The 18,937-nt window shown below is 44.1% G+C and overlaps 1 protein-coding gene across 1 annotated transcript in view; it reads left to right on the top strand.

Annotated features, from left to right (window-relative positions):
• LOC144133746 (uncharacterized) overlaps positions 1-17,853 on the top strand; it is a 62,418-nt gene extending 44,565 nt beyond the window's left edge. The window contains exons 4-5 of the mRNA XM_077666868.1: positions 16,180-16,863; positions 17,809-17,853. Of these exons, the coding sequence (XP_077522994.1) occupies positions 16,180-16,863; positions 17,809-17,853 (729 nt within the window). The remainder of the gene's footprint in view (positions 1-16,179; positions 16,864-17,808) is intronic.
• The last annotated feature ends 1,084 nt before the right edge of the window (positions 17,854-18,937 follow it).

Genomic DNA, 18,937 nt, shown 5'->3' with positions numbered 1-18,937 from the left:
AACAAAGAAACAACGCCATTTGTGAACATAACTTCGAGAGCGAAAATCATTTGATATTGAAAGGCATGACACGATTTCATAAATACAACCATTGTATACAGATTTTACTGAGCGATAAAGTCGCTACGTCCTTCACTGAAACGTTAGAAAATATTTTTTTAAACGTACAAAACACCAAACTATAGGCCATATGCAACCAAATCTACGTGCACCAGAATACATATGCGGTGACCCAAATCAAGTGTACAACACGTTAACGTTTCTAATGTAGTCATGCAGGGTGTTATTAGTAGGAATGTTGCTTAACAGTCTCGGAATTATTTTTGACAGCATTTGCCTTTCATAATTTGTTCTTGATGAAGGAACCTCCCAGTCTTGCCTGTGCCGTGTATGATATTATTGATAGATTTACCTATGTTAACCAACCGTGATAGGAAGTTATTTAGCTTTTTATATGTTATTAAGGGTTTGCACAGAAAGAACTCGTATTAGTGTTCCATGTTGACTAAGTTCATTTATTTATTTATTTTATTTCATTTACAGAATACCTGCGTCGCCTCGAAGGCATTATCGCAGGAGAGACAGTTTGAGAATTGTTCTTTTCACAAAAAAAGCAACAAGAACATTAAGCGAAGTTAACATCAAACTCAAACAAAACCATCAGTGAACAATATTTAAAGGTAAGAGAAAGCTTGATCAATAGTAAGACAGGAGTAGTTTCTCAGGAATACGGCCGAAAATAAAAATCGCGATTATCAGACACTGAAACACACTCTTCCGGCAACAAGGTCCAGTCTTTCACAGTTTGTGGAAAGAATGATTTAGAAAAACTGTATTAGAATAGTATTCGCGCACCTTCTTGGAGTGGTCGTGGCGAGTCGAGACGTATATTGGCTCCAAAAGGCAGTTACGGCTATCAATTCCTGTTTGATTATAGAAGATGCGGTGGAAGAATTTAAGTCTCAAATTCCTTCTTTTGATGTTTAACGGTTCCCAGCCCAACAATGATACCTCAGCGATACTTTGGAAGGGGTTAAAATTATTGGATACGAAGCGTGCAGCCTGATTTTGGAGTTTTTCTATTACTTCAATCAAGTATGCTTGATATGGGTCCCAAATAATGGAGGCGCAATCGAAGATGGATCTGACGCGCAAGAAATAAAGTGTTTCTTTAACATCTTTTGATGCTGATTTGAAAATTTATGAACAAATCACAACATTTTACGACCGCCGAGCACGCTTCTCGCTTCGCCGCCGCCGAGTGATTCTGTCCATTTTGGGTGCAAGTCAGCACAATAAACAGTTTTCTTTTAGAAAACACTTTTGTCCGTCTTCATCGCTACTTCAACTGCCGTCACCACTACGTGAGAACTGGTGGAAGTGCGGGGCGGTCGAAGCAGCGATGAAGACGGAAAAAAGGGTCTTTTTTCGGATGGCAGTTTGCGGATTGCGGATTGCAGTTTGACGTCACCGTCGTTCACAAGTCCGGACGCAAGCACTCTGACGCAGATTGCCTCTCACGAGCCCCTGTAGATACACCGCCGCCGGACGACGATGAGGACGCTTTCCTGGGACCCATCAGCCACAGCACTTTTGCACAGCAGCAACGCTCGGACTGTGACCTAAAACGCCTCATCGAGTATCTGGAAGGCAAGGTTTCTTCACCCCCCGCTTCATTCATGCGAGGACTGTCTTCCTTCTCTGTGCAGAATGAGGTCCTCGTGAAGAACTTAGCAGCGAGCAAAACAGCCTACCTCCTTGTTGTACCTGCTTGTCTCCGCGAAGAAGTTCTACTGGCTTCACACGACGAGCCGACAGCTGGACATCTCGGGTTTACTCGCACCCTCCGCCGCATTCAAGACAAGTATTACTGGCCCCGACTGTCTGCCGATGTCGCACACTATGTGACATTTTGCCGAGATTGTCAGCGACGAAAGACCCCTCCCACACGACAAGCAGGATTTCTGAACCCCATTGAACCTCCCTCAAGGCCCTTTCAGCAGATCGGCATGGACTTGCTTGGCCCTTTTCCAACGTCAACATCTGGAAATAAGTGGGTCATCATAGCGACCGACTACGTGGCCCGCTACGTCGAGGCGAAAGCCCTACCGAACGGAACAGCAGCAGAAGTCGCCAAATTTTTCGTGGAAAGCATTCTTCTTCGACACGGCGCCCCCGATGTGCTCATCACGGACAGAGGAGCAGCATTCACGGCGGAACTAACGCAAGTCAACCTGCGTTATAGCCAAACCAGCCACCGGAGGACAACTGCATACCATCCGCAGAACAACGGACTGACCTAGCGCCTAAACAATACCATCGCCGATATGCTCGCCATGTATGTCGACGCCGAACACAAAACCTGGGATGTCATATTGCCTTACGTCGTTTTCGCCTACAAAACCGCAGTGCAGGAGACCACCCTGATGACGCCTTTTAGGTTCGTCCATGGCAGGGAGGCCACGACCACGCTAGACTCCAAGCTGCCCAATGTTACAGAAGAGAACGTCGACGTTGCCGCCTACCTTCAACGCGCCGAAGAAGTTCGAAGGCTTGCCCCATTAGGGATCAAAGATCAGCAGCGGTCCGACGCTAGACGCCACAACCTACACACTAAACACGAATGACACGAGATGGGAGGTTTATCCGTGTTCGTCCGCTTAAAACACCGCATCGCCAGACGAGAACACCGGTAAAACGGTGCACATGATATCATAACCACCGAAGCAACACCAGCTAGAACTGACGGTGTGCTAACGAGGTCCGCAATCGTTCATCAGCCGTCTCTAACGGAGTGATTGTTGCCATTCGGAACCTTCCGAACGGTGTAGAAATAAACACCGTACAGCCACTGAAACAGAGCGAGGTCGAATTCCTGCTGCTGTTAAAAGAATGCGCCAGTGGAACTGTGTACTTTTATCCGTTTCGCTTAGTTCCGGAACGAAGCTGCAAGTTTTGGTTTCGGTCGAGGTGCAATAGACAGCAGGCGGCGCAAAGGATCAGAAGACGGCGAGAGAGTCGTGACTCGTGAGTGCGGACGCTGTGACCGAAGCGGCGTAGGCGCTAGGCCTAGCAGCGCCAGCGGGGCCGTCTCGGATTGCGTCGCAGAATTGAGCGCGGCGCGTTGTCTGGGATGTCGTGAGCGGCGACTGTGCGTTTGCCGCTGCTGCTTTTCGATGCGCGACGGAGAAAGGAAAGAGGAATGCTTAACCTTGTTCACCGAAGTGCATATCGTAAACGACGGCTGAGCTTGCCCCTCGCTCTGGTTTTGCGCCGTTGTGAGCGAATTGAGACCAGCGCCCTTGGCCAGCGCGAGAGAAATTTCTACTTCGACACTGCTGCCCGGAAGGATATTTTTGAATCCCTGCCGTCTCACATCCGTCTCGCAGTCATGGTAAGTGATCTTGCGTCTTAAATATCGTTGTACGATAAAGACGTGAGCAGGCTTGTGTGGAGCGCTGAAGCACTGTGCTGCGGAATGGAGCAAAACATTAGCGCAGTTTTCTTAACGAAGCGCTGCCAGTGTATGGGTTGTTTTATATTACTATGCGCCAGCGTTTGAGCACCTGCATTGTCAGTCAATCCCACTGCCTGTATTATAAGTTCGCCTTCATTCCGCAAAGCACCGCACGAGCGCTCTGTAGTACAAATCTGCTTGCGTCTGCACTGAAATACACCTTGCAAGCAGCTGTATGTTTTCGACATTGCTATTTTAGTGCCCTCCGAAGCATTTGTGTCATTTTAGTTTCGATTTGTGCAGCATTTTTGGCCACTCTTAATTTCAAGCATGTTCGCAGAACGAGGCATGCGGCATCGCTATTAACATAAAAAAAAAATCGGGTCGCTTTTTCTGAAATGCCATGGTTCCCCGCAAAAAAAAAAATAATTTTGCTTATCGTGCGCGTCGCAGCAAATTTATGAATGTGCTCAAAGCTTCCGAAGTGCATACTTGTATTCTGCCGTCATTGATTCGGCCGCCACATTTAGAATTCCAATCTGATTATTTGTTGCTTTCAGTCAAGGGCGCAATCTCTTTGTCACTGGAACACGAGTGAAAGCGAGAAAGCAACGGCTGTCCTTGTCTTATGTTCTGCGGTTCGTTTCGGCATAAGTTCGATCGGTGCAGTATAAACGTGCTGTCACTAGTTGTGAAAATATAACAGCTGCTTTAATTTCAAAGCATCACATACTTCATTGCCTTGCTCACCTATGATTATTGGAGTCAGTAATTTGAACGACATACATTTTATTCATAATGATTTGTTTGGTATCAAACCTGACTGGACATTGTTCTATACAGGTTCTAATCTATGAAGAACTCCAAGGTTGCATCAGTTTAATCTACAAGCAGTACCAAACAGTTCAGAGTTAAGTCGCAAAGAAATATGCCCCCTTCAACACTTGTAGGTATTTTTGTGCAAATTATTTTTGGACATAGGCAGGAACTGAAAATTTTGTACGAAAATAGCAGCTCAGTATTTACCTGAGCATCTGATGAATACCTTTTAGGCACAGAATTTACTCAAATTTAGTCATTGTTGTCACAAGCCTTAGCAAAGTTTGGGTTTTGTGATTATTTATTTTAGAATGGGGCTGGCACAAAGCACTGGTGTTTCGTTATCTTGCAAAGAGGCGGGATGCTAACAGTGACAGTAAAGAGCTGCTGACCCCCCAAGGGATTTTCATTAAAATTCAGGCATATATAGTTACTTGTGCAATTAAAGAAAAGACAATACAAGGAATAAGGAGCCAGTGTAACTGCTGCAACTATGCTCAGTTCTGATAATAGAGTAATTTCATGACTAAACCACATACAGCGTACTGACACGCTGCTAGTTTGGGATTTGCATTGCTACTTTCTCATTTTCACGCGTGTTGACTACCACTCTTTTCAACTAACCAATAATCCAATGTTGAGACGGTTGTGGTTTCTTTAGACTTGCACGAAATTGTGGAGAGGCGATCACCATTATTTGCTTTTGCGACTGTGGTTCTTTTCATTTTATTGACAAATGGTAATGAGGTCTGGATACGGTGCAGCTATTTTTTTATTTTCAGTTGGAAAAAGAGTGTTTTGTGTTTTAGTCTTCGGTGGCATCCAATCATTGTGAAGTGCTACTTCACAAGCAGTAAACAGTTTGTTGGGACAACGTCCTTCAGGCAACAATTGCGAACGTAGGTTATGATGCCTTTTTGAGTTTGTTTCATTCGGTATACCAACGTCACTTCGTATTCCAACGCCACACGGGTAATAAGAGATGTCGAAAACCTTGGGTGACAAAGTACCTATTGAAGAAGATTGAAAAGAAAGAACGTCTGTTTAAAACATTTATGCGAACTCGTACAGCATCTGATCTCGCTACGTTCAAGAAATTTCGTAATGACTTGACTAAGCAGCTAAGAAAAGCAAGAGAACTCTACTATCAGAATATGTTCGGTTCCAACGTAAAGCGCACTGACTTAATGTGGAATAACTTAAATGCACTGATGGGTGGGAGCGAGAAAAAACAGATAGTTGAAGAAGTTTTTCACGAAGGACAATTATTAAAAGGAGAAGAAATGGTAAATATTTTTAATGACTACTTTGTTAACAGAGATTTTACTAAAAACCAGACAACATCATACAAAACTTTAGGGCAGAAAAACTAGCACAATATTTTTTGAACCAACAGATGCAAATGAAGTGTGTTCTCTTTTTTTGAGTTTAAATATTTCTCATAGTGTTAATGCAGATGGTATACAAATAAGACCTGACAAGTATGTGATGCGTATAATCAGCCCCATTCTAGCGCATATTTTTAATCTCTGCATTTCTACAGCTGTTTTTCCAACAAAAATGCAAGTCGCCCGTGTGATAGCCTTATATAAGAAAGGTGATAAAAATGATGTATCTAACTACAGACCGGTGTCAATTCTTCCTGCCTTTTCGAAAGGTCTCGAGAAAATCATCCTAGATCGAATATCGCGCTTCTGCAACAAGCATAATATAATAACTACTTCGCAATATGGCTTTAGAAGGGACAGGTCTACAGAGCTGGCGCTGTTGGACCATAAGGAATATATTCTAAAACATTTTGAAGAGAAATGTATTGTTATCGGTATTTTTGTTGATTTTAGCCAAGCTTTCGATTATATTAGTCATACTATCCTTTTTGAAAAACTGCATCATTATGGTATCCGGGGGCATGTTTTGGCCCTGCTCCAAAGTTATCTATCAAATAGATTTCAATATGTCGACATAAATGGTTTCATTTCTCACAGAAAAAAATAATTTCAGGAGTCCCACAGAGTAGCATTTTAGTCCCTGTCCTATTTAATTTGTACATTAACGATATTGTACACATCTGCTCAGATACCAAGTTCGTTATATATGCCGACGACACGAGTGCTTTGGTGCCATCACGTTCTGAAGCTGAAGGAATTACTAAAGCAAATATTTTTCTGCGCAAATTGGACTCGTGGATTTCCAGCAATCAATTAAAACTTAACGCAAACAAAACAAAGGTGGTAATTTTTCGACCAAAAAGTAAACAAATTTCGTTACAAGGAACCGTAATGTTTAGATCCGCAGCCATTGATGTGGTAGATACTGTCAAGGTGTTAGGGGTATATTTTACTTCAACTTTACAATGGAATGATCATGTAAACAGTCTAATCAGCAAACTGAGCTGCATAACTGGAATTTTAAATCGCAACCGCTATACTCTTCCAAATAAAGTTAAACTAATGGTCTATAACGCTCTCTTTGTTTCCCACCTAAACTACTCTCATTTAGTCTGGGGAACATCAACAAAAACTAATCTGTTGAAGCTTGAAAGGCTACAGAAAAAAATAGTACGAATAATTGAAAACGTTGAATACACAGCGCCTTCTTCAGATATCTTTGCTTCGCTTAATTTATTGAAACTAAGAAATATTTACGAATACAAATTATGCAGGCAGTGCCGTTTAAGTGTCCAACGAGAGAGTACAGTTTTTACTGAAATGGCAGAACTAAAACCCAATTATCCCATCTACAGCACCAGAACTCCAGAACGATGGAAAGTTCAAAAATGTCGTACTGCCTATGGACAACAAACACTCCGGTATAACCTTCGGCGATTATTGAATGCTGCAGAAAAAGAAGGCGCTGATGTATCCAATATGTCTCTTCCAAATATGTACAAATATTTTGCTACTCATACTCTTTTTTGTGAATGAACGCACAGGTCTATCTTTATGTTCAATTACATTGCATTGTTTACTTTTCAAAAAAAAAAATGTTTTTCCAGGAGTCCAAACCCAGTGTCCTATTGAAACTCTTATTTAGGCTTATTTTATTTTGTGATGCGATATAGTGCTGTTTATTTTTTTTTCCTCTTTGCAACAAAAAAAAATGTGACTGTCTATTGTCCCGCTCTGCTGCTGTATGCACTGACTGTAAGGGGGCGGAGGATTTTTCAAGCCACAAATGTACGGCTTTTCCCTCCGCCTCCTTCCACTTCTTTCTGGAGAATAAAACTTGTATGTATGTATGTATGTATGTATGTATGTATGTATGTATGTATGTATGTATGTATGTATGTATGTATGTGTGTGTGTGTGTGTGTGTGTGTGTGTGTGTGTGTGTGTGTGTGTGTGTGTGTGTGTGTGTGTGTGTGTGTGTGTGTGTGTGTGTGTGTGTGTGTGTGTGTGTGTGTGTGTGTGTGTGTGTGTGTGTGTATGTATGTATGTATGTATGTATGTATGTATGTATGTATGTATGTATGTGTATAATGGTGATATACACTTTGAACAACACCATACCAGTTTTGTATTTTTAGGTCTTCATTATACACACGCAAATATGATTCATGGGGAGTATTTATTGTTGCATCCCAGGCTGTTATAGGTGCTCAATATGTGATTCCCTAGAGAACATTTGCTTCTTCGATGCTGAGCACAAATTCCTGTAGTCGCCGTATGTATCAAATGTCACGGATAAAGCAAGAGTTGTAGATTTCGTGTGCAGCTGTACCTTTCGAATACGCACTTTGTATCACGCTCCCTTATGAGCAGTGGCTCACCATTGTTTCTTTAGCCTCTAGTTCGATTACAGTTACGCTGTTGCTGCACTGGTTGCAATTAAATGAGATTGAGCAGCTCAGTTGTCTTATAGCTAGAATATGGTTTTCAAATCTTTGGCAGGGAGGCCATTGCAGCATTTTGTTAACTTTTGCATAGTTGTGGTGGCCCACTAGATGTGATCATGGCTCTAATGGACAAATCATATGTACAGTTGCACCTCTGTAATATGAACACTTTGGTTTCCGAGCAAAATTCTCGCAAAGTGATTCATGCATACTAACGAATCATGAATGAAAAAGTTTTGATACAAAACTTGTCACCAAGGTCTCCTCCACATAGTGGTGGGCAGTGAAGTTGAAGCTAGACAGTGTTGATAGATCTAAGTACATTAGCCTGGTTACCATTATCTTTAAAAATCGGTCAGTGACATGTTTTTACCTCGCATTTCTTTTACTTTATTCTTGAAAAAATTGGGTTGAGCATTGTTTTTCTATGTAAAATTTCTCACTTTGAGGAGGAGAGACCACCCCCTCGAATTCATCCCTAGGCTAGTGTAGTCATAATGTGCATTATACTGAAATGCGACAGTATTTTTTTGCTCTTCTACAATTGTTAGAAATGTCAATGATATTTCGTTTTTAATTTTGCAGGACCAAGCACTTACAGTATGCCTCCTCACCTATCAAGGCGCAGTTTTCCTGTTCATTGGCCATCACCGTGTAGTGAAAACCTCATCACTTCTGTGGGGATTCTGCTGTTTGCAGCCTTCTGGGTGTTCCGTTTGGAAAATCTAAAGAAGGCACTCTGTCTGCTAACCTTTCTTGAGAGTGCTTTTAGATATTTGGCTTAAAATAAACCACGCTTCGATGGTTTTGAGCTCACGAGTTTTTAAAAACCACTTCGTCTTTCCTTCACAGCTGCCTCTTCTATCTGCCTGTACATGTTTTACATGTCTAGTGTTTTAGTACTGTTTGGAATACTGGTAGTGGAACACAAACTGTGCAGCTATAAGTTATCAATGTTAACATGATACAGTTCGCCAGAGCGAAGAAAAAGGAAAGCAATATCAGCATGAATCTGTGAGAAAACTACGTCAAAAGTACAGAGCCAAAGGGTTTGGCTTCTAAGCCGTGTAATAAGGCCTCTGAGCATCCATGGATGTCCAATATTCACGGTGGTCAGGACAAGATTTTCTGTACCTTCAAGAGATCTGGAATGCTAGCGATGCACAACAAGGCTCAGAAGCGAATTCCTTGGGCTCTAAACTTCGACAAATGCTGTACTCGCTTTACGTGACAGCATGGAAAGATATGACAAACAGGAACAGCAACATTTCGTTGACCCTTAAAAATCATCACCCCACTGGTTTCTTGTCCCTGCATGGGCTAGTCATGGTTTTTATCTTTTTGCATCTAGCTTGGACAGCTTCCTGGGAGCACTGTCAGCATTTTGCATTTTTTTGTTTTTTAATAGACTTCCCATTCTGCCACATGACACATTTGCTAGCATTTATGCATATCCTTTAATTAGAAAAAAATATAGGTGATGATGGATTTGGTGAACAATTAAGTTTTCAAGCAAACATGTGCTTAGACACATTTCTTCAGAAATTCAATTACTTAATCACAAACTTACTAGTCCTTAGCCTGATTGATCAGTTGGCATGGGAACTTTTTTGGAATTTTTCTTCACTTCATCCTAAAGTGAAGGTGATGGATACCTTTCTTGCGATCAAAGAGAATGCCTGTGTCCTGAGCGGTTTGACCTTAGCCCGTGTGTTTTTGCTTTGCTTGTAGTGCGCACAGTCACGTAACACCAGGTTGACTAATTCCTTTTGTTTCAGCATTAGTCATTACTTGTTAGCTAGATTGAAAAGCATGTGTGCATGTGTTCTGTATTCTAATTTTTTCCTTATAAGTTATGAGTACCGCATCTTATTTCCGACAGGCTCCTTCAAATTGATGGCTAACATATCTTTCGGGGCACATAAACTTTCTCTGGAGCATAGGCCTCCATATATTGAGAGTAAAGTTTTGTTTTGTTCTCTTTTTATGTGACTGTGTTAAATTGAATGTATTTTATACGTTTTCTAAGGTTATGTTCATCCTATGTGTTTCTCAAGAACAAACACAAACATTAGAGGTTGGATACCTGTGATATTTTACTGTAGATTTAGTAGGCTGCTTTAGGATTTCTGTTTACTATTTCTTTTACTGTAGTTTGTAATCAGCATCTGGAAGTTAGCCACTTGGAATTAGCACTTGGAATTAGCCACTGCGAATTGTCTGGTGCGTAACATTTTTTTTAGCTAATCTTATCTGGCAGCACCAGTTAGCCTGAAGTGTAGCGATGAAGTTTTCAACTCTTCATTGTTTTTCAAGATTTGCTATTGTATTGTTTTGATTACTTTTAGGTGCTGATTTCAAGTTAGTCCCTATCTCCAATACCTGTCCAAGAATTGTGGTTTCAGATCTTGTTTATTGTCCTCCATTTAAAAAAATAAAATTGTAATCTACAGGTCTTTGTGACCTTTCCTTTACGCTAGGCAGGCTCTTCAATTTCTTTTCAATTGAATAAGCTTGACATGTTAAGCAGCCTTTTAATGCTGCTGGTGTTAATATTTCAGATGTGTGTAGGTTAGTAACTGACATTTGTGATAATCCAGTGCTATTTGTAGCGGTGGACTGTGTAATTCAGTGTTTTCGAACATCCAATGGAATGAATGTGAGTCGCATCCACAAGTTAAATTGCGAACACTATTTTGAGGACGTGCTAGTAACAATGTTCTGTAAATTGCTTAAATTGCAGTCTCGAAAAAAAATGTCTAACAAACACAGCTACCTTGCATTATGAAGGTAAAATCCAAGAACTATATTTTTCTTCGAAAATAAAACCACGGAGCACAAGCTATATGCAAAGTTTTTGTGTAATCCTTACTACGAATCCTGCTTTTATCGACTTCGAGGACTTATAGACTGGATGAAAATAGTGCTCGAAAAATATTTTCGATGTGCAAGTGGAGCACGGAATTCAAAATTTTCGTTAAAAAGGTCCATTATGGACTGCAAAAATATGTAACAGTAATGTACAGATTTTAAGGATACAGTATACAAATGCATTCTTTTTAAAAACTTCTAAAGGCAGAGAGATGGCAAACATTATTTGTCCAATGTGGAGCTGCCCGCAAGTGGCTTGTGCACCATTCAGGTTCTTTAACTTCAGTGATTTGGTTTTTGGACCACTGTGAAGAGATGGTATACTTTTACGAGAAGAAAAATGTGTTGCAGGAATTTGGCACGTAGATCCGTTACCACGGTCTTGTTTTCAGTTTCATTGCCTGTCGTCTCCCCAACTCTGCTTTTCTTGCCCATTGCGAACCACCCCGTCAAGATACTTTCGGCTAGCGCAGGAGCCATGGTTTGTTTATTTTTTACAGAAGTGCCGTATAATCAGCGGAGTCAGAGTAAAGACGTTTCCTTGCCGCCACCGCTGCTCTCGTTTTGTTTCCGCGATGTACGGCAGTACGCTGCGACGTCGTGTGTATGTATGGCGCCGCGATCGTGCAACGCAGGCATCCAGGAGGAGGTGAAGACAGCGGTCCGATGCACTTTGTATCCAGCGTTCTTGCCCTCTTCCTTACAGTACTACTTCGTAACAGCATGGACGGAACGGGGCTGGTTGTTATATCAGAATTGAAGTTCGATTGGGCTTTGAACATGATTACAAAGCGCATTCGAACCTGATTATTGTGATTAACTAACTAGCACCGTTCCGCCTATATAGTTAGCAGTTCTAGTAGCCCTGTAAGAAAGAGCAAAAATGCAATATAGAAAAACGGACCGCTGTCATCACCTCCTCTTAGATGCGGGCGTTGCAAAATCGGCGCCTGCATAAACACGACACCGCAGCCACCGCTCAGCGTATCTCCGCGGTAGAAACCTCCCATTGCAAACCGGAAGTGCATCGTATTTTTTGGTGTAAAAATCTACACCAAATATACTCGCATTGTCAACCGCAAGTGCTTCGTATTTTTCGTATAATAATTTACACCCAATCTGCTCCCTTCGCCAACCGTAAGTCCTCCGTATTATTTGGTGCTGAAATCTACCCCAAGTCTAACGGTGTATATCGAACCTCGATTTGGGAGGACGCTAGAAGACAAGCCAAAAACACCTATCTGGGTTGATTTGTGTTTAGTGTATACGAAGACGCAGCGCGGAATACAAGCCTGGAGACCAAGTCTGGGTGTGGACGCCCATTCGCCGCCGTGGATTGAGTGAAAAGCTTTTGCGCCGCTATTTCGGCCCGTACAAGGTTCCTCTACGGCTAGGTGAACTGGATTATGAAGTCAACCCTGACGCAATGACTGCATCCCAGCGACGCCGCGTACGACCAGAAGTTGTCCATGTAGTCCGTCTGAAGCCGTATTATGCGCGCTAAAGGCCGGTGCATTTCCATGCTCTATTTTCGCAAGATCTGTTTTTTTCTTACTAGTCGCATTATTTGTTTTAAAGCATCGGGTCGATGCTTCTTTGGGAGGGGAGTAATGCTTCGAATATTTCCAGTGTTTATTCGTTTTTCAAATCTGCCGCCACACCACTTTATCGCTTTGTTTGCAACGCAAGACGCGACTAGATTTATCTCGATTGATCGCAGCCAGGCGGAGCTGATTCTACGTTGTTCCGGAATGTTCTAGTAACTTTGCACGCTTTATCTCAAAAGTTCGCTATCAGCTTTAAATTGAGCACGGCCGACAGCGGCGGGCATTCTGTTCGACGACCGCCGAGCACGCTTGTCCCTTCGCAGCCGCCGAGTGATTCAGTCCATTTTGGGTGCAAGTCAGCCCAATAATCAGTTTTCTTTTAGAAGACTTTTTGTCCGTCTTCATCGCTGCTTCGACTGCCGTCACCACTACTGACAATATAGATCAGAAATAAGAGTGGCCACAGGACACTCCGTGGGGCACTCCTGAAGATACGGTCATGTATGACGAGCTACAGCCATTCTGAAGAACGTACTGTTTACGATTGTTTAAGCAATTACATATCCAGTTATGGGTTTTATTATGTATATTTAAAGACGTTGATACTTAACAAGGGATGCGAAACTGTGTTAAACGCTTTCTTGAAATCTAAAATTAATGCATCTACATGTTTATTCTTGTCGAGGGAGTTACTTACAAAGTTCAGAAATTCGACTAATTGTGTGTTGTATGCGCTCCCATTACGAAACTCATGCTGTGAAGCAGTAAAAAAGTTAATGAATTAAAGGTATTGAATTAAGTGACTGTACAATACATGCTCAAAAATTTCACAGGAAACTGAAGTCAAGGATATAGGCCTATAATTTTCCAACAGTTTCTTGTCCCCTGATTTCAAGTTTGGGTTGACAGCCGCGAATATCCAGTCTTGTGGAACCAACCCGGTTCGGAGCGAGGCTCTAAATATGATAGAGATAATGTGCTATAATGCTGTGACATTTCTTTAGAATGACGGATGGAATTCTATCAAGACCCATAGAATTAGAGGGGTCCAGTTCTCGTAAAAGACAGTCAATACCATGTACATCGATGTTTATTTCGGGCATGCAATGGTCAGAGGCAAAGTTAGGAGGAAGTGATGCGGTTGTGACAGGCATCAGTCCTTCAGAAAACACCGATTTAAAGTACTGATTAAACATTTCAACCTTTTCAGGGTCTGTCTTTATGGTGGTATCATTCGATTTTAGTGCGGAAATGGAAGTATCATCGGTTCTACTTGTCCTACTTGTTCTACGTGTCATCGGTTCTATTTGCAAAAAATAAGCGCGTCGCTTTCTGGATACTTAATTTTACCATCCGGTTCGCATCCTTTAAATGTTGGCGGCTGAGGGATAATAATAATAATTGGTTCTTAGTGGGAAAGGAAATGGCACAGTATCTGTCTCATATATCGTTGGACACCTGAACCGCGCCGTAAGGGAAGGGATAAAGGAGGGAGTGAAAGCAGAAAGGAAGAGAGGTGCCGTAGTGGAGGGCTCCGGAATAATTTCGACTACCTGGGGATATTTAACGTGCACTGACATCGCACAGCACACGGGCGCCTTACCGTTTTTCCTCCATAAAAACGCAGCCGCCGCGGTCGGGTTCGAACCCGGAAACTCCGGGGTGGCGGCGGGGTTGCGGCTGAGGGAAGTGTTACATTTTGAGTACTTTTTGCACGCGCTTCTAGCTTTCCGTATCAACCTGTGTACATCCGAATTAAACCGTGGTTTATATTTTTTCCTTGGCTGCAGGAATTTTTTATGGGCATATTTCTCTAGGAGTCCCAATACTCTCATGCGAAACGCGCACCATAAATGCTCATCATCGCTACTTTCTGAAAGACGCTGAAAGATTGTCAAGTCCGACACTAATTCTCCTTGGATGGCGTCAAAATTACATTTCTCATATATAAATACCTGCCGTGGGGGTTGCAGACGAGTCGGTACCACTGAAATGTTTAAGTTCGTAATCACCGCGTCATGATCACTGAGGAAAGGTTACGTAGACACTTTGGTCACAACGTTGGGGTTGTTACCAAGTACACGATCTAATGTAGCCTGTTGTCTAGCAGGAACTAATACATATTGCGTTAAATTATTTAATGTAATCAGTTCACGAAATGTTGTATTAATTCGTGGTTTATTAGTTATTGCATCTTCGGAAGTCTATGTTATCTACGGGAGATTAAAATCTCCACCCAGAAAAACTGTATCAGAGAGCACTGATAAAGTGTTGGCAAGATTATGAATTGGAGTTCATTGCTATCGGATGAACGGTACAAGGATCCAAATACTAGTCCATTCCCCTTTTGGGAGGTTCACTCGACACCAAACGGATTCCGCAGCACATCAAATTGAAGTTCCTCGCTAGGCAGGTCGTTTGATATTAAAATAAAGACGTCTCCGCCATGCCGATGTCTATCTTTACAGTAGACAGTAAACCCCGGTGGCAATACTTCGCTATTCTTAATATTCTTGTCTAAGTACTCGGTGCCTAGTACAACGTGCGACTGCACTGTTGCGACCATAAAGGAAAAAGCATCCGTCTTATTTTTGATGCTTCTATAGTTTACCAAGAGCACCGAAAATTCTTTGGGTTCAGCCAAGTCGATGATGTGGCTTTGATGTGTCTTATAATCTGCATGTCATTCCCCGTTGTTTGAATGTGCACGCGCTCTCAGTAATGCAGGTTGCCGCGTGTCAGAGTCCCATATATACGTGTCGCCATTTATAATTGCCTTATCATATTTTAGTTGTACGCGGATTTCCTTTCTATCTCGTTTTCCTTCTGTATAGTTCCAGAGAAGACGCCGTTTTTCTTGGACAGTGCGACTAAAGTCTTCCGAGACACTAAAAGCGGTGTCTTTATATTTGCGCACATTTTGTAGTACACTATCTCGTGCTTTCCAGCTCGCAAAGTTCGATATGATCGGCCAAAGGTTTTTCCTCTCCCGGTATTGAAGCGCAAAGCTTGACTACGCCAGCTTTTTTAGCATTCAGCGGGGCCGCAAGTTTGACCTTGAGTGTAGCTAGAGGTCACGGTGGCCGCGAGTTTCACCTTGAATGTAGGTAAACGTCAAACAATGAGCATGACTGATGAGCATATTTAACGTGCGCTGACATCGCACAGCACACGGGAGCGTTAGCGTTCTGCCTCCATCTAAACGTTCGCCTCGAAGCTTGCGGCTTTCTGCCCGTTCGTTCGGCGCGGAAGCTATGCTGGCGTTCGTGGCATCGGGTTTGTCGAGAACGATGTGCCGACGAAATACGACTGCAACTTGAGTCCCGCGCATTTCGGCAAGGCGCCTGGCAGCGCTTCTACGCGGTTTTCCGCTCCGCGCGTCCGTTTCACCGTACGTAGCAGCGCGATTTGTCTAACTGGCAAGGAATCGCACCGAACGCACGGTGGCGCTCAGTGGACTCCCTGGCAGTGCTGCAACACGCTGTTGCATTCCACTCTTAAAGGCGAAACTTAAGCATCCTCCAATTTCTTCGCTACTCGCAAGCCCCGCGTACTTTTCCGCCAGCAGTACCTTAGTGCGCACTCCGGCTAGTCGCCACCCTGAGGGTGACTCCTTCCGTATGGAAATCCATTCTGCGTCTTTTGCGCAGGCGTGCACCTCGCCCTGGTGGCGGAGACTCTTCGCCTTGGCGGCGCTCCTGGTCGCGGCGGCGCTTGTGTCCACGGCCGTGTGGCTCAGACGACCGATCGTGGCCCAGAGTCCCCGGTTCTGCTCAACCAAAGACTGCGACGAGCACGCGGCGGCCCTGGGCGTGGGGAATTACGAAGCCCAAGCAGATGGTCCAGACCCGTGCCGTGACTTCGGTCTGTTCGTATGCTCAGCGGCTGCCCCCTACCGGCGCTACCCGGGGACAGCCCGGCCAGTGCTCAGCACGCAGCTGCTCCTGGACTATGCCAGCAGGCTTGGCCGCGAGACGCCTTCAGCGCCTGTTCTGGCCAAGCCAAACAGGGCGATGCGCACTTGCCTGGACGCCTCCAGCCGAGGGGAGGACGACGTGGAGCGACTGCTGAGGTTCATGGAGGGCCGCAGCTTCGACTGGCCCACAGACGAGGGTCGCCTGCCGGACCCCTCCGACTATTCCACTCCGCTCAAGGTGCTCAGCGGGCCGCTGCGTGTACAAAAACTAGTGACTGTTGCTGACGAAATCTGCGAGGAACATACATGCTTGATGAACACCGGGACAATTGAGGATTATGTTGGGAGCAATGAGCACGCGGCCATTCTTAGTCAATGCAGCGGGCACCGTCATGTGCTGCCGTTCGAGACAGCACAAGTAACCGCTGCTGAAGGAGAAAATATGAGTGACACGTTTACTGAAAGGTTGTTAACGATAAGTTTCTCGATTAGCTCGACGTAAGGTGTGCAAAAATAATGCATTAGAAGAATCTGTTTCGTACTCCTCAAAAAAAAAAACAGGGACGAGAAGCAGGGACGTATACAGCATTAACGCTCGCTATCAAATAATTTTTATCCACAACAGATAAATTATATTGTCACATCGTGGTGACTGCGATCAGGAGAACAGAAAAACAGCGAAAATGGTACCTCCAAGACAATTTATTTCGACTGAGTTGTACCCACAATGGACTGAATCACTCGGCGGCCGGGTAGCAACAAGCGTGTTCGGCGGTCGTCGAACAGAATGCCGCCACTCTTGGCCGTGCTCAATTTAAAGCTGATAGCGACCTTTCGAGATAAAGCGTGCAAAGTAACTACAACATTCTGGAAAAACATAGAATAGGCTGCACCTGGATCCGATCAATAGAGATAAATTGAGTAGCGTCTTGCATCGCAAACAAAGCAGTAAAGCGGCATGCCAACAAATTTGAAGAATGAGCAAACACTACAAAGATTCGCTGCATTACTCCCCTCTCAAAGTCTCAAAGAAGAATCAATCCGATATTTTAAAACATAAGGCAACTACTAACAAATAAAACGTATTGTACAAAAATAAACACCGAGTGTGGAAACACAGCGTCCTTTAGCGCGTATAATAGGGCTTTAGACGGACGACATGGACAATTTCGGGTTGTACGCGGCATCGCTGGGACGCCGTCATTGCGTCAGGGATGACTTCATTATCCAGTTCACCTAGCCGACGAACTTTGTACGGGCCGAAATAGCGGCGCAAAAGCTTTTCACTCAATTCATGGTGGCGATTGGGCGTCCAAACCCAGACTTGGTCTCCTGGCTTGTATTACGCGTTGCGTCTTCGTAGGTTGTAGCGTCTGGCGACGGGCCGCCACTGGTCATTGATCCGTAAACGAGCAAGTCTACTGGGTTCTTCCGCGCTTTGAAGGTTGGCGGCGACGTCGACGTTATCTTCTTTGGTAACGTTGACCAGCATGGCTTGTAGCGTGGTCATCGCCTCCCTGCCATCGACGAGCCTAAAGGGTGTCATCTGGGTGGTCTTCTGCAATGAGGTATTGTTGGCGAAGGCTATGTAAGGCGGGATGACGTCTAACGTCTTCTGCTCCGCATAGACCTACATGGCGAGCACATCAGCGGTGATTTGTTAAAGCACTTGGTCAGTCCATTGTTCTGCTGATGGTAAGCAGTTGTCTTTCGCTATGTGGCTTAGGTGTAAACCTCATTGGCTTCCGTCAGTTCCGCCGTGAATTCTGTTCCTCGTTCCGTGATGAGCACATCCGGGATGCCGTGTTGCAGAAGAATGCACTCCACGAAAAATTTAGCGACTTCTGCTGCTGTTTCGTTCATCAGAGGTTTTGCCTCGGCGCAGCGGGTCAGGCGGTCGGTCGCTATGATGATTCATTTATTTCCAGACGTGGACTTTGGGAAAGGACCAAGCAAGTCCATGCTGATCTGCTGAAAGGGCCTTGAGGTGGGTTCAATGGGGCTCAGAAATCCTGCTAGTCGGGTGGGAGGGGTCTTTCGTCGCTGACAGTCTCGGCAGGTGTTCACATAATGTGCGACATCGGCAGACAGTCGGGTACGGTAATACTTGTCCTGAATGCGGCGGAGGGTGCAAGAAAGTCCAAGATATCCACCGGTCGGCTCGTCGTGTGAAGTGTGTAGAACAAGCAGGTACAACAAGGAGGTAGGCTGTTTAGTTCGCTGTGAAGTTCTTCTTCACGAGGACATCATGCTGTACAAAGAGCGAAGACAATCCTCGCTTGAACGAGGTGGGGGGTGACGAAACCTTGCCTTCCAAGTACTCGATGAGGCGTTTTAGGTCGGGATTCGAGCATTGCTCCTGTGCAAAAAGCTGGAGCTGATGGGTTCCAGGAAGGCGTCCTCATCGTCGTCCGGTGGCGGTGCATCTACAGGGGCTATTTACAGGCAGTCGGCGTCAGAGTGCTTGATTCCGGTCTTATAAACGACGGTAG

This window comes from Amblyomma americanum, chromosome 5 (assembly GCF_052857255.1).
Source record: "Amblyomma americanum isolate KBUSLIRL-KWMA chromosome 5, ASM5285725v1, whole genome shotgun sequence".
NCBI classification, from domain to species: Eukaryota; Metazoa; Arthropoda; class Arachnida; order Ixodida; family Ixodidae; genus Amblyomma; species Amblyomma americanum.
Note: the sequence above shows the minus strand (reverse complement) of the source record. Positions and strands in the feature narration are given on the sequence as shown.